This window comes from Salmo salar, unplaced genomic scaffold, assembly GCF_905237065.1.
Source record: "Salmo salar unplaced genomic scaffold, Ssal_v3.1, whole genome shotgun sequence".
NCBI classification, from domain to species: Eukaryota; Metazoa; Chordata; class Actinopteri; order Salmoniformes; family Salmonidae; genus Salmo; species Salmo salar.
Genome location: NW_025547975.1, coordinates 82,109 through 107,381, shown reverse-complemented (window position 1 = coordinate 107,381; position 25,273 = coordinate 82,109). Strand labels below are relative to the sequence as shown.

The following is a 25,273-nucleotide window of genomic DNA, read 5'->3' as shown; positions in this document are numbered from 1 at the left end:
GTCAATCAGAGCTACAGTTATCAACACTTTACAACATGGTTCAATCAGATCTACAGTTATCAACACTTTACAACATGGTTCAACCAGAGCCTTCTTAGGGCTAGAAGTCCCGCTATCGGGACAACTTCCGGGGAAACTTGAGGGCGCGCAATTCTAATAAATAATCGTAACAATTATGGATATTAAACATTTAGGTACATATAAGTGTCTTATATCGGTTGAAAGCTTAAATTCTTGTTAAACTAACTGCACTGTCCACTTTACAGTTGCTATTACAGCGAAAGCATGCCATGTGATTGTTTGAGGATGGCGCCCCACATCAAAATATTTTTCCACCGGCACAGGTTTCATAAATTCACAAATAGCGATTAAATATTCACTTGCCTTTTGAAATTCTTCCAGCTATAACATGTTGTGTCATTATGTTAGATAAAATCCTTCTTTATATCCCAAAAAGTCTGTTTAGTTGGCGCCATCGATTTGAGTAATCCACTCGTTCAAACAGGCAGAGAAAGGAATCCAAAAATCTACCCCTAAACTTTGTTTCAAGTCAAAATACATTTCTATTTACTCCTCAGATACCCTAAAATGTAATCAAACTATAATATTTCTTACGGAAAGAAGTATGTTCAAAAGGAAACCGATTTTAACCTGTCTGGGCTAGGGGGGCAGTATTTTCACGGCCGGATGAAAAACGTACCCAATTTAAACTGGTTACTACTCTGGTCCAGAAACTGGAATATGCATATTATTAGTAGATGTGGATAGAACATACTCCGAAGTTTCTAAAACTGTTTGAATGGTGCCTGTGAATATAACAGAACTCATATGGCAGGCAAAAACCTGAGAAAAAGTCAACCAGGAAGTGGAGGATCTGAGAATTGTAGTTCTTCTTTCTAGTCCCTTTCGAAACTACAGTATCTGTGGGGTTACGTTGCACTTCCTAAGGCTTCCATTGGCTGTCTAAAGCCTTCAGAAAGTGGTTTGAGCATTCTCCTGTCACTGGGCATATAATAGGAGCTCAGTTTTTGAGTGGACTGCCTGGCAACAAAGGGATTGGATATGCGCGGTCACACGAGCACGCTGTTCCTTATTTTTCTCCTTGAATGAATACGCTATTGTCCGGTTGGAATATTATCGCAATTTTACATTAAAAATACCAAAAGATTGATTTTAAACAGCATTTGACATGCTTTTAAGTACAGTAATGGAACATTGACTTTTTGTCTCTGGTTCCGCGCTCGCGCGTTATGCCTTTGGATAAATGATCTGTACGCACAAACAAAACGGAGGTATTTGGACATAGATATGGATTATTTGGAACAAAAACAACATTTCTTGTGGAAGTAGCAGTCCTGGGAGTGCATTCTGACGAAGATCAGCAAAGGTAAAAGAATATTTCTAATACTAATTCTCAGTTTAGGTTTCCCCGAACTTGGCGGGTGTCTGTATAGCTCACCGTGATGGCTAAGCTATGTACTCAGAATATTGAAAAATGTGCTTTCTCCCTAAACTATTTTAAAATCTGACACAGCGGTTGCATCCAGGGGTAGTCTATCTATAATTCTTAAAATAATTGTTATGTATTTTGTCAACGTTTATGATGAGTATTTTTGTAAATTGATGTGCACATTCACCAGGTGTTTTGGTGGGAATACATTTCTGAACATCACGCGCCAATGTAAAATTTAGCTGTGTTTTGGGTTTTATTGACGCATGTACTTGCTTGGAAAATGGCTGTGTGATTATTTTTGTCTATGTACTCTCCTAACATAATCTAATGTTTTGCTTTCGCTGTAAAGCCTTTTTGAAATTGGACAATGTGGTTACATCAAGGAGAAGTGTATCTTTAAACCTTTTAGGGCTAGGGGGGCAGTATTGTCACTTTCGGATGAAATACGTGCCCATATTAAACTGCCTCCTACTCAAACCCAGAAGCTAGGATATGCATATAATTATTAGCTTTGGATAGAAAACACTCTAAAGTTTCAAAAACGGTTTGAATGATGTCTGTGAGTATAACAGAACTCATATGGCAGGCAAAACCCTGAGAAGATTCCATGCAGGAAATGAAAATCTGGTTCCTGTAGTTTTCTCAAGTCCTTGCCTTTCTGACACACAGGGAGTTAGGACTCAAATAGCACTTCCTAAGGCTTCCACTAGATGTCAACAGTCTTAGAAAGTAGTTTGAGCCTTTTGCGGTAAACACAGACCGAAGGAGAACGCTGGTAAGCAGGTGCCCTGAAAATCACATCAGTTCATATGGCGCGTTCATGTGAGAAATCCCCTGCGTTCAATAATGTTTTTCAAGGCAATGCAAACGTCTGGTTGGAATATTACTGAAGTTTCACGTTCTCAAGGCCCTAAAGATTGATGCTATACAACGTTTGACATGTTTGCACGAACGTAAATATAACTTTTTTTGACTTTTGTCGTCACTGTTTCCCTTGCACGCCCTACATTTTGGAAAGCCTACTGAAAGCGCAAACAACATGGAGTTATTTGGATATAAATTATGAACTTTATTGAACAAAACAACATTTGTTGTGGACCTGGGATGCCTGGAAGTGCCTTCTGATGAAGATTATTAAAGGTAAGTGAATATTTATAATGCTATTTATGCGTTTAGATGATTCCAAGATGGCTGGTGTCTATAATTGCCTGCTGTTTTTTTCTGAGCACAGTACTCAGATTATTGCAAAGTGTGCTCTCCCAGTAAAGTTATTTTGAAATCTGTCAACGCGGTTGCATTCAGGAGATGTTAATCTATAAATCTTTGAATAACAGTTTAATATTTTATCAACGTTAATGAATAGTATTTTTTAATTTGTTGTGCTGATTCACCGACAGTATTGGAGGGAAAATATTTTCTGAACATCACGCACCACTGTAAAATGCTGTTTTTGGATATAAATATGAACTTGATAGAACAAAAAATGCATGTATTGTCTAACAATGTCCTAGGAGTGTCATCTGATGAAGATTGTCAAAGGTTAGTGCATAATTTTAGCTGGTTTTCTGCTTTTGGTGACACCTGTTCTTGCATTGAAAATGGCTGTGTGTAATGTTTTGTCTATGTACTGTCCTAACATAATCTAACTTTATGCTTTCGCCGTAAAGCCTTTTTGAAATCGGACAACGTGGTTGGATTAAGGAGATGTTTATCTTTCAAATGGTGTAAAATAGTTGTATGTTTGAGAAATTTGAATTATGACATTTTGTTGTTTTTGAATTTGGCGCTTTGATATTTCACTGGCTGTTGATAGTGTGTACGCGGGTGGGACGCTAGCGTCCAACGTAGCCCATAGAAGTTAAAATGGTGTAAAATAGTTGTATGTTTGAGAAAGTTAAATTACGACATTTTGTTGTTTTTGAATTTGCCGCCCTGATATTTCACTGGCTGTGTCCCGCAGCCCATAGAAGTTAACTTGTTGGGTATAGGGGGCAGTATTTACACGGCCGGATAAAAAACGCACCCGATTTAATCTGGTTACTACTCCTGCCCAGTAACTAGAATATGCATATAATTATTGGCTTTGGATAGAAAACACCCTAAAGTTTCTAAAACTGTTTGAATGGTGTCTGTGAGTATAACATAACTCATATGGCAGGCAAAAACCTGAGAAGATTCCTTACAGGAAGTGGCCTGTCTGACCATTCCTTGAGCTTCTTGGCTCTGTTTATTGAAGACTGAGGATCTTTGCTGTAACGTGACACTTCCTACGGCTCCCATAGGCTCTCAGAAAGTGGGAAAAAGCTGAATGATGTAATTCCAGCCCCAGGCTGAAACACATTAGCGCTTTTGGCAAGTGCTCTATCAGAGGACAATGGGCTGAGGCGCGTGCACGAGTCTTCCCCATGCTTTTATTTTCTTTCGTCTTTTAACCTAAACACAGATTCCCGGTCGGAATATTATCGCTTTTTTACGAGAAAAATGGCATAAAAATTGATTTTAAACAGCGGTTGACATGCTTCGAAGTGCTTTTTTGTCACGAAATGCATCTTGCTCGTCACCCTTCTTTACCATTCGGATAGTGTCTTGAACGCACGAACAAAACAGAGGATATTTGGATATAACTATGGATTATTTGGGACCAAACCAACATTTGTTATTGAAGTAGAAGTCCTGGGAGTGCATTCTGACGAAGAACACCAAAGGTAATAACATTTTTCTTATAGTAAATCTGACTTTGGTGAGTGCTAAACTTGCTGGGTGTCTAAATAGCAAGCCCTGTGATGCCGGGCTATCTACTCAGAATATTGCAAAATGTGCTTTCACCGAAAAGCTATTTTAAAATCGGACATATCGAGTGCATAGAGGAGTTCTGTATCTATAATTCTTAAAATAATTGTTATGCTTTTTGTGAACGTTTATCGTGAGTAATTTAGTAAACTTTTAGTAAATTCACTGGAAGTTTGCGGGGGTATGCTAGTTCTGAACGTCACATGCTAATGTAAAAAGCTGGTTTTTGATATAAATATGAACTTGATTGAACAAAACATGCATGCATTGTATAACATAATGTCCTAGGGGTGTCATCTGATGAAGATCAAAGGTTAGTGCTGCATTTAGCTGTGGTTTGGGTTTTTGTGACATTATATGCTAGCTTGAAAAATGGGTGTCTGATTATTTCTGGCTGGGTACTCTGCTGACATAATCTAATGTTTTGCTTTCGTTATAAAGCCTTTTTGAAATCGGACAGTGTGGTTAGATTAACGAGAGTCTTGTCTTTAAAATGGTGTAAAATAGTCATATGTTTGAGAAATTGAAGTAATAGCATTTCTAAGGTATTTGAATAACGCGCCACAGGATTCAACTGGCTGTTGCGTAGGTGGGATGATTTCGTCCCGCCGACCCTAGAGAGGTTAACAGGTTCTGTCTTTACGGCGTGGGAACTGGTCTGTCTGCCCAATATAAAGGATCAAAACTGGTGGAGGAACAAAAACAGCATAAATAGGACCAGGATGTTGACAGCTGTGCCATACAGATAGCTAAATAGTTGGGAAGAGATTTTTGATGTACCGATTCCATGGTGCAGGGTGTATGAGTTGATATATAAAACGACGCAAGACTCAAGACTGTGCTTTTCAGCTAAAATTATTATATAGAATTCTTGCCACCAACAAAATGTTGAATATTTGGGGCATAAAATCATCGAAGCTCAGTTATATTCTCATCAAACCGAAAAGCTATCAAAAAACAGCTTTTTACATTTTTCGGTGGAAGCACATTTTGCAATATTCTGAGTAGATAAATCGCCATCACGGGCTAGCTATTTTGACACCCACCAAGTTTAGCCCTCACCAAACTCAGATTTACTATAAGAAAAATTTGATTACCTTTGCTGTTCTTTGTCAGAATGGAATCCCAGGACTTCACTTCAATAACAAATGTTGGTTTGGTTCCAAATAATCCATAGTTATATCCAAATAGCGGCGTTTTGTTGTGCTTTCAAGACACTATCCGAAGGGTGACGAAGGGTGACGCGCCCGGCGCGTTTTGTGACAAAAAAATTCAAAATATTCCATTACCGTACTTCGAAGCATGTCAAACGCTGTTTAAAATCAATTTTTATGCGATTTTTCGCGTAAAAAAGCAATAATATTCCGACCGGGAAACCCTGTTTTCGTTCAAAGATGAAAAAATAAAAACATGGTGTCGGCTCATGCCCCAGTCTCATTGTTCTCAGATCGACCACTATCCAAATGCGCTACTGTTTTTCAGCCTGGGCCTGCAAAGGCATCATTCCACGTTCTGCCACCTTCTGAGAGCCTATGGGAGCCGTAGGAAGTGTCACGTTACAGCAGAGATCCTCAGTTTTCAATAAAGAGAGTGTAGAAGGCCAAGAAATGGTCAGACAGGGTACTTCCTGTACAGAATCTTCTCAGGTTTTGGCCTGCCAAATGAGTTCTGTTATACTCACAGACACCATTCAAACAGTTTTAGAAACTTTGGAGTGTTTTCTATCCAAAGCTAATAATTATATGCATATTCTAGTTTCTGGGCAGGAGTAATAATCAGATTAAATCGGGTACGTTTTTTATCCGGCCGTGAAAATACTGCCCCCTATCCATAACAAGTTAACTATTTGTGACCCGTTTTCAGGAAACTAGATGTATGTCGCGGGTCACTACTTCACTGGAGAGCCGTTTGAACATAAACTTTTTTTTTTAAATCAAAATAACTTTTTTTTTTGGAACTTGAAAACTTTCATGTGACATAATAACAAACTTGTAAATATGAAAAAAATAATAATTACAAGCCTAGTTGGTTAAGCCAGATAAAAAAGGGAGCAACTTTCTTGCTATCAATGATTGGCTGAGATAATAAGTGGGCTTGACATGCTGAGAGATTGGTCTGCCATATAGCACGCTTTTGTTTATTTGAGCTGGTCACGTAATCCTGTCCAACGTGACTTCATAAAAAAATTATTGTGTAGTAAAACTGGACAAGTGTTCCTCTCCACTTTCTGAAGGACTGAGTTTTGAACTCAGTGAAATGATAGTTAAGGAGATGGAGAAAACACCTGTCTGGATTACATCTTCAAACTAAGGGCAACCATGGCATCTGACATGAATGATGTATGTAAGATAGTCTTGCTAGCTACATTTTCAGATATTTCACGTTTCAAATTTTTACAGAAAATTGTTTCATTTCAAGTTAATAATGTGTACTGTTAACTAGCTAACATTAGCTGGCTGGCTCGCTAGCTAACATTACGTGTATGATCTTATTAATCGTATCTCAGAGCCATTTACTGGGCTAGCTATGGCCTAATGTTAGCTAGCTAACATTGAACCTGGTTGGTTAGCTACCTGCAGATTCATGACCAATGACCTATTCTAAGAACAATGGATGCCTGACGTATCCATTACAACAGACACTATCAGGAGCCGCTGATAAAGCCACCACCATGAAAGACATTATGACATCTGGGGAAGTAACCAGAGACTCTGATGAACTGACTCTCCAGCAGACGGAGAAGACAATAATAGAAGACTAATTGATCAGATATTAAAATATCTAAAAGTTATATTTGAAAAATTATAAATTTGTAAAGATTTTCCTTGGTGCCCCGACTTCCTAGTTAATTACATTTACATGATTAGTTTAATCACGTAATAAAAATTACAGAGAATTGATTTGATAAAATAACAGTCTTCACTTTTAATGATGCAAAAGACACAACAATAGAGAGGGTCAGTCTGATAGCTATACTATATTCGAGAGCTGACTCTGTATCACATCTGAGTTAGTTTGCCAATCTGCAGGTAGCCAACCAACCAAAGACGTATGCCTTTGATATGTTCTACCAGTCTACACCAGATTCAATATGAGACAGGTTCAAGCCCAGGTCTCCTGCACAGCAAAATACTGTGTTAGCCAGCTGAGCTAAAGCTTTGTGTTCAATTCAAATCTTCATCAATCAATAAATCAGTCAATCAAAACAATCAATTAATCAATCAATCAGAAGCGGTTGACTAGACCTCAGGAAGGTGACATTAAAGAGAACCAACTAGCTTGTGTCTGTTACATGGAGTCTATAGAGAAACAACTAGCTTGTGTCTGTTACATGGTGTCTATAGAGAAACAACTAGCTTGTGTCTGTTACATGGAGTCTATAGAGAAACAACTAGCTTGTGTCTGTTACATGGTGTCTATAGAGAAACAACTAGCTTGTGTCTGTTACATGGTGTCTATACAGAAACAACTAGCTTGTGTCAGTTACATGGTGTCTATAGAGAAACAACTAGCTTGTGTCTGTTACATGGTGTCTATAGAAACAACTAGCTGTTACATGGTGTCTATAGAAACAACTAGCTTGTGTCTGTTACATGGTGTCTATAGAAACAACTAGCTGTTACATGGTGTCTATAGAAACAACTAGCTTGTGTCTGTTTCATGGTGTCTATAGAGAAACAACTAGCTTGTGTCTGTTACATGGTGTCTATAGAGAAACAACTAGCTTGTGTCTGTTACATGGTGTCTATAGAGAAACAACTAGCTTGTGTCTGTTACATGGTGTCTGTAACGGGTGATTGGACCAAGGTGCAGCGGGAAAGTGTATACTCATCTTCTTTTTATTTTTTTTATTTATAAAAGAAGGAAAAACAAAAACACATATACAAAAACGAACGACACTAAACAGTCCCGTCAGGTGCAACATACACTAAACAGGAAGTAACTACCCACAATTCCCATTACAAAAACACCCCTAGATATAGGACCTTCAATGAGAGGCAACGAGGAACAGCTGCCTCCAATTGAAGGCCAAATCAATTAACTAAACATAGAACTAGAAAGACTAGACTAGAACATAGAAATATACTAACATAGAACATAGCCCAAAAACCCCGGAACACTCTAAACAAACACCCCTCTACAAAAACACATAGCCCAACAAACCCCGAACCAAATAAAACAAACACCCCCTGCCACGTCCTGACAAAACTACAATAACAAATAACCCCTTTACTGGTCAGAACATGACAGTGTCTAGAGAGAAACAACTAGCTTGTGTCTGTTACATGGTGTCTAGAGAGAAACAACTAGCTTGTGTCTGTTACATGGTGTCTATGAATACAGTAATATAACTGATGATGCCACTGGGTGAAAATAGAGCAGTAGTGATGAATACAGTAATATAACTGATGAATACAGTAATATAACTGATGATGCCACTGGGTGAAAATAGAGCAATAGTGATGAATACAGTAATAAAACTGATGATGCCACTGGGTGAAAATAGAACAGTTGTGATGAATACAGTTATATAACTGATGAATATAGTAATATAACTGATGAATATAGTAATATAACTGATGAATACAGTAATATAACTGATGATAGCACTGGGTGAAAATAGAGCAGTAGTGATGAATACAGCAATATAACTGATGAATACAGTAATGTAACTGATGAATACAGTAATATAACTGATGATGCCACTAGGTCAAGGAACCTACCAGGTACAACCCTAAATCCGTAAACATGGGCACCCTCATAGATATCATCCTTACCAACTTGCCCTCTAAATACACCTCTGCTGTCTTCAACCAGGATCTCAGCGATCACCATCACCTCACCGTCTTAAATAAGCATTCCCCATTCACAAAATGTAGAACTAAGAACAGATATAGCCCTTGGTTCACTCCAGACTTGACTGCCCTTACCCACAACAAAAACATCCTGTGGCGTACTGCATTAGCATCGAATAGTCCCAGCGATATACAACTTTTTATGGAAGTTAGGAACCAATATACACAGTCAGTTAGAAAAGCAAAGGCTAGCTTTTTCAAACCAAAATTTGCATCCTTTAATACTGTTACGCACACCTCTTGGAAGAGGGAACGCAACACCTGGCTACATCTCAACTCCCGGTGGTTAAAGAGGTATGGCATTGTAGGTGTGGGTAAGGATGACAGAGGCAGAGATTAGTACACGGTCATTTTTGGGGAAAGGGGCTGGACGGAACCAAAGCAAAGAAAGTAAAAGTTAGAGTGCCGCCACTCCTAAACCATCCGGCCATCCAGTAGTGGGATACAGAGCTAGAGACTGCAGGGTCACAGTAAACCATCCAGCCAGTAGTGGGATACAGAGCTAGAGACTGCAGGGTCACAGTAAACCATCCAGCCAGTAGTGGCATACAGAGCTAGAGACTGCAGGGTCACAGTAAACCATCCAGCCTGTAGTGGGATACAGAGCTAAAGACTGCAGGGTCACAGTAAACCATCCAGCCAGCACGTAGTGGGATACAAAGCTAGAGACTGCAGGGTCACAGAAAACCATCCAGCCAGTAGTGGGATACAGAGATAGAGACTGCAGGGTCACAGTAAACCATCCAGCCAGTAGTGGGATACAGAGCTAGAGACTGCAGGGTCACAGTAAACCATCCAGCCAGTAGTGGGATACAGAGCTAGAGACTGCAGGGTCACAGTAAACCATCCAGCCAGTAGTGGGATACAGAGCTAAAGACTGCAGGGTCACAGTAAACCATCCAGCCAGTAGTGGGATACAGAGCTAAAGACTGCAGGGTCACAGAAAACCATCCAGCCAGCCAGTAGTGGGATACAGAGCTAGAGACTGCAGGGTCACAGTAAACCATCCAGCCAGTAGTGGGATACAGAGCTAAAGACTGCAGGGTCACAGAAAACCATCCAGCCAGCCAGTAGTGGGATACAGAGCTAAAGACTGCAGGGTCGCAGAAAACCATCCGGCCATCCAGTAGTGGGATACAGAGATAGAGACTGCAGGGTCACAGTAAACCATCCGGCCTGCCAAACCACAAGCCACGGAAACACACAACACAGACACATATTTATACATTTGACATTTTAGTTATTTAGCACACACTCTTAACCAGAGCGAATTACAGTTAGTACATTCATCATATTAATTACAATATCCTCAATTTCGTAGCTATAATTAATTAATTAAGAAGTAAAGAGAAATGTTACTATTATAGAACAGGTGATGAATATAGATAAATGTACTCACCTCCACCTTGTCCGAGGGTAGAGTATACCAGTGTACTCAACAGCACTGAAACACACAGAGAGAACTATCACTCCGTCTCAATCCACAACATGTCTATGTTGGCGTTCTGCATCTGCGGTGGAAAGTGTGTTTTGCTCTATGGAAAGGGGAGAGTCCACGACCCCCACAAGTCTCAAGGACTCATCTGAAGTCAGAACAGCTGATGTGCCAACTTCTGTTGAACCGTTTGGGCTACAAACTAATAGACCCTGCTATGGAAAGGGGAGACTCTCAGCTACAAACTAATAAGACCCCGCTTTGGAAAGTGGAGACTCAGCTACAAACTAATATGACCCCACTATGGAAAGAGGAGACTCTCAGCTACAAACTAATATGACCCCACTATGGAAAGAGGAGACTCTCAGCTACAAACTAATATGACCCCGCTATGGAAAGGGGAGACTCAGAAACACGATGGTGCTCTACGAACCCCACAAGTGTGACGGCACTCGTCTGAAGGTAACCCATGGTAACCCATACAAATGAATGGATGTATGGAGGTAGTTTTGTGCCAAAACAAATAAGGGGTTAAATATGTGTCCTTTCTAATATCTCGTAGATATAGGAGAAACTCTTCAAAATCGTATTCCTCATGATCCATCCATCTTTTTTGCCATTTCTGAATGTGTTATTCAATGCACAGGTGTAGTAGTAGTAGTAGTAGTAGTAGTACAGGCCAAATTAAATACTTTATGAAATATTTTTTTTAATGAAATATAAAGATATTTTTAAAAGACAGGGGTCCTGAAATACAAAATGAAAAAATGAAATAGCTTAATCTAAAACAATTCTATATGTATAGTAGAACCCCCTTTTTAGAGGAGATATTAAACTATATAGATATTAAACTATATAGATATTAAACAACATATATATTAAACGATATAGATATTAAACTGTATAGATTTTAAATCATATAGATATTAAACTATATAGGTATTAAACTATACACATATTAAACCATATCGATATTAAACTATATATTTTTAAACCATACAAATTTTAAACTACTGTATATAGCTATTACACAATACAATGGTCCCGTGTGGCTCAGTTGGTAGAGCATGGTGTTTGCAATGCCAGGGTTGTGGGTTTGCTTCCCATGGGGGACCAGTACGGGGAGAAAAAAAATGCATTCACTACTGTAAGTCGCTCTGGATAAGAGCGTCTGCTAAATGACTAAAATGTAAATGTACAGATACATATATATAAAGCATACAGATATTACAATTATATCTAGACATTGAACCGTATATATATTAGATAATTTAGATAATATTCAACTCACAGAGTAGAATACAGGTGCGTTCCATCTCAACGTGTCGATCACTAACTGTATCTAAACTCTAGTGACTTGTAGCCTGTCCATCCCCCCACCCACCTTTCCTCTCTACCCATCTATACTTCCTCTTGAGAAGGACTGAGAGGTGTGAAAGATGTGTGTGACAGAGAAGTGGTTTGAGAGAGAAGAGAGACACGGAAAGAGAGATAGAGAGAAGAGAGAGACAAAAAGAGAGATAGACAGAGAGAGAGATAAAGAGAGAGAGAGAGAGAGAAAGAAAGAGAGACAGAGAGAGAGCTAGAGCGAGAGAAATAGAGAGAAAGGGATATATAGAAGAGAGGGACAGAGAGAAGAGAGACAGATAGTGTTAGATAAATAGAGAAATAGAGAGAGGGTGATATATAGAAGAGAGGGACAGAGAGAAGAGAGACAGAGAGTTAGATAAATAGAGATAGAGAGAGGGGATTTATAGAAGAGAGGGACAGAGAGAGAGAAAGAGAGAAAGAAAGAGAGAGGGGATTTATAGAAGAGAGGGACAGAGAGAGAGAGAGAGAGAGAGAGAGAGAGAGAGAGAGAGAGAGAGAGTGTGATGGAGAGAGTGAGGGAGAGAGAGAGAGAGAGAGAGAGAGAGAGAGAGAGAGAGAGAAAGAGACAGAGAGAAAGAGAGGGAGACAAACAGACTCTCTCTCTCTCTATGATAGAAACGGTAGATATATTAAGCATTAAAAGTGACTGCAAAACACAATATCAATATGTCAATAGAAAGCCCCTTGGTAATAACGAGGTCCAGAGTATGGCTGTGGTTATGGGTGGGCCCAGTAGAAAGCCCCTTGGTAATAACCAGGTCCAGAGTATGGCTGTGTTATGGTTGCAACATGTTGGATAACGTCCATAGATCTAAAATGATTCAGAATTTCAATGGCCTTGGAGTCAGTCTCTTTGTCAACATGAATATTAAAATCACCCAACACAATGATTATATCATAGTTCTCAAGGACAACAGACAATAGTTCAGATAAATTAGTAAAGAAAGTTGGGCAGTGCATTGGTGGCCTATACAGGGTTATGGCCAGCACCGGTGGCTGACATTTAAACAGTATAACATGATGCTCTGGTCTGGTGGCTGACATTTAAACAGTATAACATGATGCTCTGGTCTGGTGGCTGACATTTAAACAGTATAACATGATGCTCTGGTCTGGTGGCTGACATTTAAACAGTATAACATGATGCTTACAGCTGAGAGCATTAGTAGTAGCTTTATGTGAACAACATCACCCATAGTTAAACACCAATGTCCCTTTGTCACACACAGATGTGACCTGTTTCAGGAAGCTAGGCGAACAACTGAAAGCATTAGTAAAAATAGAGGCTGTCTCCACCCCACCACATATAGATACTTATCAGAGCAGGAGATCTGTGTCTGTTTGAGGTTATAGCTGTGTATATATATAGACTTTTCAGATCAGTAGGTCTGTGTCTGTTTGAGGTTATAGCTGTATGTGAACAACATCACCCATTGTTAAACACCTCTGTTCCTCTGTCACACATTTCACATGTATTTTTAGGTCATTTAGCTCTTGTCCAGAGAGACTTACAGTAGTGAGTTGAAACATGTTTGTACTTTTTCCTGTACTGGTCCTCCGTGGGAATCAAACCCACAACCCTGGCGTTGCAAGGGCCATGCTCTACCAACTGAGCCACACGGGAAACAGACACACACACTGAGCCATATACACAGACACACACACAGACACAGCAACACAAACACACATAGACACACACACTGAGCCATATACACAGACACACACACTGAGCCATATACACAGACACACACACTGAGCCATATACACAGACACACACACTGAGCCATATACACAGACACACACACTGAGCCATATACACAGACACACACACTGAGCCATATACACAGACACACACACTGAGCCATATACACAGACACACACACACTGAGCCATATACACAGACACACACACACACAGACAGATAAACAAACACGCACACACAGACACAGCAACACAAACACACACAGACACACACAGACAGACACTGTACCATGACAGGTTGGGCCTTCCAGGTCAGGTCACACAGGGGTCCTGAAATGATGGCATATTCCTGGATGAAATGTCTGTAATAACCGGTTATTCCCAGAAAAGCACATACCTTTTTCTTATTCACTGGTCGAGGCCAATTCTGTATCGCAGCGACCTTCTTCTCTTGTGGTTTGATCAACCCTCGCTCTATGGAATAGCCCAGATAGTCTGCTTCACTTACCCCCAGCCTGCATTTCCGTGGGTTGGCAATGAGTCCTGCTTGCCCAAAGACCCTCAATGACCGCTGTTAATCGGATTAGGTGCTCCTGCCAAGTGTAGCTGTGGATTATCACATCATCCAGGTTGTCACGTTCTGACCAGTAAAGGGGTCATTTGTTATTGTAGTTTGTTCAGGACGTGGCAGGGGGGTATTTGTTTTATATGGTTCGGGGTGTGTGTTTATGTAGAGGGGTGTTTGATTTATGTATTCCGGGGTTTTGGTCTATGTTCTATGTTAGTGTATTTCTATGTTCCGTATAGTCATTCTATTTCTATGTTTAGGTAATTGGGATTGGGGCCTTCAATTGTAGGCAGCTGTTTATCGTTGCCTCTGATTGAAGGTCCTATAATTAGGACTTGTGGTGTTTGTTATGGGAATGGTGGGAGGTTGTATTCGTGCACTGCTATGTCTAGCCTGCAGAACTGTTAGCTGTCGTTCGTTTTTTCGTTTTGTTGTTTTTGTGTGGTGTTCGTAATAAAATAAATATGCTGTTAATCTGTCACGACTTCCGCCGAAGTTGGTTCCTCTCCTTGTTCGTTCGGCGGTCGGCGTCACCGGTCTTCTAGCCATCATCGATCCACTTTACATTTTCCATGTGTTTTGTCTTGTCTTCCCACACACCTGGTTTCAATTCCATCAATACATGTTGTGTATTTAACCCTCTGTTCCCCCCATGTCCTTGTCCGGAATTGTTTATTGTAAGTGCATGTGCACGTCTATCTGGTCTGCGACGGGTTTTGTACTATTGTTTGTTCTGTTTCCGGTGGTTTTTATTATTAAACTGCTCCACCATCTCGGCACCGCCATGGACCGCGTTGACCAGACAACTCCGCTGGGAGAAACAGGGAGGTCCATCAGCACAACCGGGGTCTCTACAACTCACTCCCCCTTCTTCTGGTCCCAGTGGGGTTCGTCTCCAGGAATACGATGGGACGGCTGCAAACTGCCGGGGGTTCCTGTTGCAGCTAGACCTATACCTGGCTCCTTCGGGCCGTGAGAGGGTGTCCTGCGGTTCCAGCTCATGCACCCTCTGTGGCCGCAGAGGTCACACTGCCGTGCAGTTTTCCCCGCATTCCCAGCATAAGGCGCTTGTCGATTCAGGTGCGGCTGGGAATTTAAAAGATAGATCGTTCGCCCATAGTTTAGATCCCCATTGTTCCCGTGGATGTGCCCTTCCCCGTTCACGCCTTAGATAGTCAACCATTAGGGTCAGGGTTGATCAGGGAGGTCACCGCTCCTCTGGGTATGGTGACGCAGGGGGGTCACAAGGAGAAAATCAGTCTCTTCCTCATTTACTCTCCTGTGTTTCCCGTGGTGCTAGGCCTAACCTGGTTAGCTTGTCATGACCCCACTGTTTCTTGGCAATGCTCTCACGGGGTGGTCACAACAGGGAGGTGTTTAGGGGTTTCTGTTGGTGCTACCATGGTGGAAAGTCCAGACCAGGTCTCCATCGTGCGCATTCCCCCTGAATATCCCGATTTGGCTCTCACCTTCTCTAAGAAGAGGTCGACCCAATTACCACCCCATCGACAGTGGGATTGAGAAGGCTGAGAAGTGCCTGATCTTCCAGCAGTCAGTCTCCTTCTAGGTACCGCATTTCCACTGTGGGGGTGGAGATGGAGAGTGACCGCATTGTAGCCGTGTGTAATTGGCCAACTCCCACCACGGTAAAGGAGGTGCAGCGGTTTTCTTGGGTTTGCCTATTCCTACCGGAGGTTTATCCGGGGTTTTGGTCAGGTAGTGGCTCCCATTACCTCATTGCTGAAGGGGGGCCCGGTACGTTTGCAGTGGTCGGCTGAGGCAGACAGGGCTTTTGGTCACCTGAGGGCTCTGTTTACCTCGGCTCCCGTGCTATCCCATCCAGATCCCTCTTTGGTGTTCATAGTGGAGGTGGACGCGTCCGAGGCTGGGATAGGAGCCGTGCTCTCTCAGCGCTCGGGTACGCCACCAAAGCTCCGCCCCTGTGCCTTTTTCTCGAAGAAGCTCAGCCCGGCGGAGCGAAACTATGACGTGAGGGACCGGAAGCTGTTGGCTGTCGTCCAGGCTTTGAAGGCGTGGAGGCATTGGCTTGAGTGGGCTAAACACCCTTTTCTCATCTGGACTGACCACCGTAATCTGGAGTACATCTGGGCAGCGAGGAGACTGAACCCCCGCCAGGCAAGGTGGGCCCTATTCTTTACCCGTTTTGTTTTCACCCTGTCCTACAGACCAGGTTGCCAGAACGCTAAGGCAGACGCACTGTCCCGGATGTATGACACGGAGGAGCGGTCCATGAATCACACTCCCATACTCCTGGCCTCTTGCCTGGTGGCACCGGTAGTGTGGGAGCTGGACGCGGACATCGAGCGGGCATTACGTGCAGAGCCCACTCCCCTCCAGTGTCCAGCTGGGCGTCTGTATGTTCTGTCTGCTGTCCACGACCGTTTGATCTATTGGGCCCACACGTTACCCTCCTCTGGTCATCCAGGCAGCGGTCGGACGGTGTGCTGTCTTAGTGGGAAGTACTGGTGGTCTACCTTGGCTAAGGACGTGAGGGTTTATGTTTCCTCCTGCTTGGTGTGCGCCCAGTGTAAGGCTCCTAGGCACCTGCCCAGAGGTAAGCTACACCTCTTACCCATTCCACCTCTCGGTGGATTTCCCTTACCAATCTTCCTCCCTCTCAGGGTAACACCACGATCCTGGTCGTTGTGGATCGGTTCTCTAAGTCCTGCCGTCTCCTCCCGCTGCCCGGTCTCCCTACGGCCCTACAGACTGCGGAGGTCTTGTTTACACAAGTCTTCCGGCACTACGGGGTGCCTGAGGACATAGTGTCTGATCGGGGTCCCCAGTTCACTTCGAGGGTCTGGAAGGCGTTCATGGAACGTCTGGGGGTCTCGATCAGCCTGACCTTGGGTTTTCACCCTGAGAGAAACGGGCAGGTGGAGAGAGTTAACCAGGATGTGGGTAGGTTTCTGAGGTCTTATTGCCAGGACCGGCCTGGGGGAGTGAAAGGCGTTCGTGCCCTGGGCAGAGATGGCCCAGAACTCGCTCTGCCACTCCTCCACTAGCCTCTCCCCCTTCCAGTGCGTACTGGGGTATCAGCCGGTCCTGCGGTGGACGAATGGTATAAGCGCTCGGAGGAGACCTGGGACACCGCCCATGTTCACCTTCAGCGCACCGTGCTGCACCAGAAAGCCAGCGCAGACCATCACGGTCACCAATTGTTAGGTTGCGTCAATTCGAATCTGGTATTAGAACAAAATAGTCAGCACAGAGTAACTTCTGATTTCTTTCTACTTTAATTAATGCAATGATATATAAATGGTAAATATGAAGTTCGTATATTCGGGCTCACTGAAACACCATGCAGGGCAGACAGAGAACTAAGTGTCACATCCAAAGTTCTTCTTTAATACTCTGACAGAGATAGTTCCTGCTTCAGAGCCGGCCTGTCAGTGTAGAGGCTGTGTGGTTTAGACTTACTCAGCCTATCGTAGGCGCACAGGCTGGTCCCAGCCTCCTGGTGCACCAGTGTTGCCAAGCATAGTTGTCTTCTAGCTTATCTTCGTGAGAGTCAGACGGCCCCGGTGTTAGAAAACTAGAAAACTGCCCCTCCTGCAGTTCCACGGTTTGTGGGTCATTTAAAGTCCTGAGGAGACTGAACGAGGTGAGTTACAGGTTACAGCTTCCCCCTGATGGTGGCTGGTCCACTCCAGGAGTCTGCGGTGTGGGAGGTTCCTCCGCCCCCTCTGGACATCGAGGGGGCCCCGGCATACTCCGTTCGCTCCATACTGGATTCGAGGCGTCGGGCGAGGGGCCTTCAGTACCTCGTGGACTGGGAAGGGTACGGTCCAGAGGAGAGATGCTGGGTTCCGGTGGAGGACGTGTTGGACCCTTCAATGCTGAGCGAGTTCCACCATCTCTGTCTGGATCGCCCTGCGCCTCGTCCTGCTGGAGCCGCGCGCGTCAAGAGGGGGTACTGTCACGACTTCCGCCGAAGTCGGTTCCTCTCCTTGTTCGGGTGGCGTTCGGCGGTCCATCACCGATCTAGCCATCACCGATCCACCTTTCATTTTCCATTTGTTTTGTCTTGTTTTCCTGCACACCTGGTTTTCATCTCCTACTAATTACTATGTGTATTTAGCCCTCTGTTCCCTCCATGTCTGTGTGGGGTATTGTTTATTGTCAGGTTGGCAGCTTCCAGCTGGTTTGCGCCGGGTTTTGTTGATTACCCATACTTTGTGGCAGCCGGTACTTTGTATTTTGTTTGTGGTACTTTGTGCTGCCTCACTTGTTCTTTGGGCATTTGTTTTTTTGTGACGCGATTGCGTTCTGTTCGTTATGATTGCCTAAGTATAGTGCTTTGTCCACTCATCTCTGCTCTCCTGATTTCCATGCACCAGCTTCACCCACCGTTGACAGAGAGAGACAGAGAGAGACAGAGAGAGAGAGAGAGAGAGAGAGACACAGATAGAGAGACAGAAAGAGACAGATAATGCATGGAGAGCAGAGTTAGGCTGATACCGTGTAATTTTCCAAATCTAGAAAAGAGCCGTTAAATTCTACAACCACCTAAAAGGAAGAGATTCCCAAACCTTTCATAACAAAACCATCACCTACAGAGAGATGAACCTGGAGAAGAGTCCCCTGAGCAAGCTGGTCTCGGGGCTCTGTTCACAAACACACCCCACAGAGCCCCAGGACAGCAACACAATTACACCCAACCAAATCATGAGAAAACAAAAAGATAATTACTTGACACATTGGAAAGAATTTACAAAAAAACTGAGCAAACTAGAATGCTATTTGGCACTTAACAGAGAGTACACAGTGGCAGAATACCTGACCACTGTGACTGACCCAAACTTAAGGAAAGCTTTGACTATGTACAGACTCAGTGAGCATAGCCTTGCTATTGACAAAGGCCACCGAAGGCAGACCTGGCTCTCAAGAGAAGACAGGCTATGTGCACACTGCCCACAAAATGAGGTGGAAACTGAGCTGCACTTCCTATCCTCCTGCCAAATGTATGACCATATTAGCCTCTTACGGGTACTTCGGGCTAGGGGGCAGTATTGAACATTTCGAAAAAAATATGTGCCCATTTTAAACGGCGTCCTACACAAACTCAGAAGCTAGGATATGCATATTATTATTAGATTTGGATAAAAAAAACTCTAAAGTTTCTAAAACTGTTTGAATGGTGTCTGTAAGTATAACAGAACTCATATGGCAGTCAAAACCCTGAGCGAAATTCAAAGAGGAAATGAAAATCTGATGTGTGAAATGACTTTCAAAGCTTGGCCATAGAAACACACAGTGGGTTAGGATTCATTTCGCACTTCCTACGCCATCCACTAGATGTCAACAGTCTTTACGAAGTGGTTTGAGTCTTCTCCTGTGAAAACTGACCGAACGAGAAGCCTGGAAAGTTTGTCATAGGGGGAAGTCCATTTTGACTATGACGCGCCTGGCCATTGGTACACTCTCATTCCGAAACGTTTTGTAAGAGAAAGCAATCGTCCGCCTTGAATATTATTGAAGTTCTGATTAAAAAAGGCCCTAAAGATGTATGCTATACAACGTTTGACATGTTTGAACGAACCTAAATAAATAAAAAAAAACATTTTCGTGAAGACAAGTCCCGCACGCCACGGCCATTTTGAGTAGCCTATGGGACGCGCTAACAAGACGGAGCTATTAGGACATAAATTATTAACTTTTTTGAACAAAACGACATTTGTTGTGGACCTGGGATGCCTGGAAGTGCCTTCTGATGAAGATAATCAAAGGTAAGTGAATATTTACAATAGTATATTTGATTTTAGATGATTCCAACATCGCGCTAACCTGTATCGCCTAGCCTATTTTTCTCAGCATAGCACCTCGTTTATTGCAAAGTGTGATTTCCCAGTAATGTTATTTTTAAATCCGGCAATACGGTTTCTTTCACGAAATGTTAATCTATAATTCTTTGAATGACAATATAATATTTTAGGAATGTTTTCGAATGGTAATTTAGTAAATTGTAGCGCTGATTCACCGGAAGTAATCTTGTGAAAATATTTTCTGAACATCACGCGCCACTGTAAAATGCTGTTTTTATATATAAATATGAACTTTATCGAACAAAATAATGCATGTATTGTGTAACATGATGTCCTAGGAGTGTCATCTGATGAAGATTGTCAAAGGTTAGTGCCTCATTTCGCTGTGTTGCGGTTATTTGTGATGCATGTGGCTGGTTGGAAAATGGCGTTGTGGCTATTTTTTCGATGTACTCTCCTAACATAATGTAATGTTAGGGAACGGGCGGGCCAGTCCATAGCATCAATGCCTTCCTCTTGCAGGAACTGCTGACACACTCCAGCCACATGAGGTCTAGCATTGTCTTGCATTAGGAGGAACCCAGGGCCAACCGCACCAGCATATGGTCTCACAAGGGGTCTGAGGATCTCATCTCGGTACCTAATGGCAGTCAGGCTACCTCTGGCGAGCACATGGAGGGCTGTGCGGCCCCCCAAAGAAATGCCACCCCACACCATGACTGACCCACCGCCAAACCGGTCATGCTGGAGGATGTTGCAGGCAGCAGAACGTTCTCCACGGTGTCTCCAGACTGTCACGTCTGTCACATGTGCTCAGTGTGAACCTGCTTTCATCTGTGAAGAGCACAGGGCGCCAGTGGCGAATTCGCCAACCTTGGTGTTCTCTGGCAAATGCCACACGTCCTGCATGGTGTTGGGCTGTAAGCACAACCCCCACCTGTTGGCGTCGGGCCCTCATACCACCCTCATGGAGTCTGTTTCTGACCGTTTGAGCAGACACATGCACATTTGTGGCCTGCTGGAGGTCATTTTGCAGGGCTCTGGCAATGCTCCTCCTTGCACAAAGGCGGAGGTAGCGGTCCTGCTGCTGGGTTGTTGCCCTCCTACGGCCTCCTCCACGTCTCCTGATGTACTGGCCTGTCTCCAGGTAGTGCCTCCATGCTCTGGACACTACGCTGACAGACACAGCAAACCTTCTTGCCACAGCTCGCATTGATGTGCCATCCTGGATGAGCTGCACTACCTGAGCCACTTGTGTGGGTTGTAGACTCCGTCTCATGCTACCACTAGAGTGAAAGCACCGCCAGCATTCAAAAGTGACCAAAACATCAGCCAGGAAGCATAGGAACTGAGAAGTGATCTGTGGTTACCACCTGCAGAACCACTCCTTTATTAGGGGCGTCTTGCTAATTGCCTATAATTCCCACCTGTTGTCTATTCCATTTGCACAACAGCATGTGAAATTTATTGTCAATCAGTGTTGCTTCCTAAGTGGACAGTTTGATTTCACAGAAATGTGATTGACTTGGAGTTACATTGCGTTGTTTAAGTGTTCGCTTTATTGTTTTGAGCAGTATAGTTTAATATCTATATAGTTTCATTTCTATATAGTCTATTATGAATATGGTTTAATATCTATATAGTTTAATATCTATATGGTTTAATATATGTATACCTTCATTATCTGTATGGATTAACATCGAGACAGTTTAATATGTATATGGTTTAATAACTATACTGTTTGATATCTGTATAGTTTAATATTTGTAAGGTTTTGTCAAGCGGTGGGTGTAGCTGGTGCATGGAAGTCAGGTGCAGGAGAGCGGAGATGAAGAACTTTACTGAGGCAATAAATATGAACAGAACGCAACCGCGTCACACAAATAAATGCCCAAATATAGTAGTAAAATAAAATAAAATAGTAAGGCAGCACAAAGAACAACAACCAAGTACAAAGTACCGGCTGCCACAAAGCACGGGTACAAATAAAACCGGCACAAACCAGCCGGAAGCTGCCAACCTGACAATAAACAATACCCCACACAGACATGGAGGGAACAGAAGGCTAAATACACATAGTAATTAGTAGGAGATGAAAACCAGGTGTGCAGGAAAACAAGACAAAACAAATGGAAAATGAAAGGTGGAGCGGCGATGGCTACAAGACCGGTGACGTCGACCGCCGAACGCCGCCCGAACAAGGAGACTTCGTGTCACGACTTCTACCGAAGTTGATGCCCCTCCTTGTTCGGGTGGTGCTCGGCGATCGACGTCACCGGTCTTCTAGCCACCATTGATCAGTTTTTCATTTTCCATTGGTTTTGTCTGGTCCACTTACACACCTGTTTCTTATCCCAGTAATTACATGTTGTGTATTTAACCCTCTGTTTCCCCTCATATCATTGTCGGTGATTGTTTGTTATGTTATGTACGTGTTGTTTATGTATCGGTGTGCGACGGGTTATTTGTTTACCCGGATTATTTTCCTACGTTGGTTTTGGAGTTAGTTTTTGTAAATAAATACTCCTGCACCTGACTTCCCTGCCACCTACATACACGGATTATGACAGAATCACCGACCATTTTTTTTGAAGTCAGCAGGAGAAGACATCCCGGACAGGGAGGTGGAGGAGCGCATCCAGGAGAATGAGGAGAGACTGTTACATCTATGCGCTGCCATGGATCGCGCTGTTCAGATGATGGACCGCTTGGAGAGACGGGAGATTCAGCCAGCGCCTCCACCAGCCCAACCGGGGTCGATTCAAAACGCCCCTTGTCAGCCTGAACCGGGTGGTATCCGTCTAGCCATGCCTCGGGGTTACGACAGAAGTACTGCCAACTGCCGGGGTTTCCTGCTCCAATTAGAACTTTATCTGGCCACGGTCCACCCAGTTCCATCAGACCGTGAGAAGATTTTCGCCCTCGTCTCGTGCCTCACCGGGAGAGCCCTGGAATGGGCCAGCGCTGTGTGTGGAGGAGGAGATGCGGCGTTGGACCGTTATGAGGAGTTCATCCGCCGTTTCCGGGCAGTCTTCGACCACCCACCCGAGGGCAGAGATCGGCGGGTGAGCGCCTCTACCATCTGAGGCAGGAGACGAGGAGCGCCCAGGATTTTGCATTCGAGTACAGGACCCTGGCAGCCGGTGCGGGATGGAATCACGGGCCCTGATCGATCATTATCGCTGTAGTCTGCGGGAGGACGTCCGTCGGGAGCTGGCCTGTAGAGACACCACCCTCACCTTCGACCAGCTGGTGGATCTGTCCATCCGGTTGGACAACTGGCTGGCTGCTCGCGGACGTCCAGATCGGGGTCTGGTGGTTTCATCCTCCCGCACCCCCTCTCCTATAATCATGGAGCCAGGAGGGAGGGTGCACAGGGAGACCGGAGGGAGTTCCCGCTCATGCACCATCGGTGACCGCAGAGACACACTGCTGGTCGGTGCCGGGTAGGTTCTTCTGGGAATCGAGGTAATAGGCAGGGCGTTCTGGCGCCACCCCAGGTGAGTAGGCACCATTCTCATCCAGAGCCCTCTGTTGCTCATATATTTGTCTGTCACTTTTCCTGATTTTTCCCCTCATTCCCAGCATAAGGTGCTAGTACATTCAGGTGCGGCTAGGAACTTTATTGATCAAACGTTGGCTCATAGTTTAGGGATCCCTATTGTACCGGTTAAAGTACCTTTTCCCATTCACACCTTAGATAGTTGACCATTAGGGTCAGGGTTGATTAAGGAGGCCACAGCTCCTTTGACTATGCTGACGCAGGGGGGTCAAAAGGAGAAAATTAGTATTTTCCTTATTGACACTGCTACGTATCCAGTGGTGCTGGGTCTGCCCTGGTTAACTAGTCATAACCCCACTTTTTCTTGGCCACAGCGGGCTCTTACGGGGTGGTCGCGAGAGTGCTTAGGTAGGTGTGTAGGGGTTTCCGTCGGTGCTACTACGGTGGAAAGTCCAGACCAGGTCTCTACCGTGCGCATTCCCCCTGAATATGCCGATTTGACTCAATTACCACCTCATCGACAGGGGGATTGTGCGATAAATCTCATGGCAGACGCTACACTTCCCAAGAGTCACGTGTATCCCCTGTCGCAAGCGGAGACGGTGGCTATGGAGACATATGTTTCTGAATCCCTGCGTCAGGGGTACATTAGGCCCTCCATCTCACCAGTCTCCTCGAGTTTCTTTTTTATGAAGAAGAAGGATGGGGGTTTGCGACCGTGCATTGATTATTCGAGGTCTTAATAAAATCACAGTGGGGTAAAGTTACCCGCTACCTCTGATCGCCCCGGTGATTGAATTAATGCACGGCGCGCGCTTCTTCACAAAACTGGATCTCCGGAGTGCGTACAACCTGGTGCGTATCCGAGATGGAGACCAGTGGAAGACAGCATTTAGTACCACCTCAGGGCATTATGAGTACCTTGTCATGCAGTACGGGTAAAAAAAATGCTCCATCAGTCTTCCAATCTTTTGTCGACGAGATTTTCAGGGACCTGCACGGGCAGGGTGTAGTGGTGTATATCGATGACATTCTGATTTACTCCGCTACACGCGCCGAGCATGTGTCCCTGGTGCGCAAAGTACTTGGTCGCCTGTTGGAGCATGACCTGTATGTCAAGGCTGAGAAATGCTTGTTCTTTAAACAGTCCGTCTCTTTCTTAGGATATCGCCTATCTACGTCAGGAGTGGAGATGGAGAGTGACCGTATTACAGCCGTGCGTAATTGGCCGACTCCCACCACGGTAAAGGAGGTGCAGCGATTTTTAGGGTTTGCCAATTTGGTCAGATCGCTGCTCCCATTACCTCACTGCGCTTGCACCGGACCCCCCTTCTGTGGCTCAGTTGGCTCAGTTGGTAGAGCATGGTGTTTGCAACACCAGGGTTGTGGGTTCAATTCACACGGGGGGCCAGTACAAAATAAAAATAAAATAATAAATGCATGAAATGAAATGTATGTATTCACTACTGTAAGTCGCTCTGGATAAGAGCGTCTGCTAAATGACTAAAATGTAAATGTAAATGGTCGGCTGGGGCGGACAGGGCTTTTAGGAAACTAAAGGCTCTGTTTACCTCGGTTCCTGTGTTGGCTCATCCGGATCCATCTTTGCAATTCATAGTGGAGGTGGACGCATCTGAGGCTGGGATAGGAGCTGTGCTCTCTCAGCGTTTGGGTACGCCACCTAAGCTCCGCCCCTGTGCCTTCTTATCTAAGAGGCTCAGCCCGGCAGAGCAAAAACTATGATGTGGGGGACAGGGAGCTGTTGGCTATCGTCAAAGCTTTGAAGGCGTGGAGACACTGGCTTGAGGGGG

General features: G+C 44.1%; 1 protein-coding gene across 6 annotated transcripts in view; it reads right to left on the bottom strand.

Moving 5' to 3' along the window:
• LOC123732545 (myelin-oligodendrocyte glycoprotein) overlaps positions 1 to 25,273 on the bottom strand; it is a 101,135-nt gene that overhangs the window by 31,021 nt on the left and 44,841 nt on the right. The window contains exons 1-2 of one of the 6 annotated variants that reach the window (XM_045711756.1): positions 11,826 to 11,964; positions 10,499 to 10,543 (exon numbers count right to left, since the gene is read on the bottom strand). The exons of 4 other annotated variants lie outside the window; for them this stretch is intronic. In XM_045711756.1, the coding sequence (XP_045567712.1) occupies positions 10,499 to 10,543; positions 11,826 to 11,850 (70 nt within the window). In that variant the 5' untranslated portion in view covers positions 11,851 to 11,964. Of the gene's footprint in view, positions 1 to 10,498; positions 10,544 to 11,825; positions 11,965 to 25,273 lie in introns of those variants that run through there. One more of the 6 variants, XM_045711759.1, reaches the window with a different exon arrangement.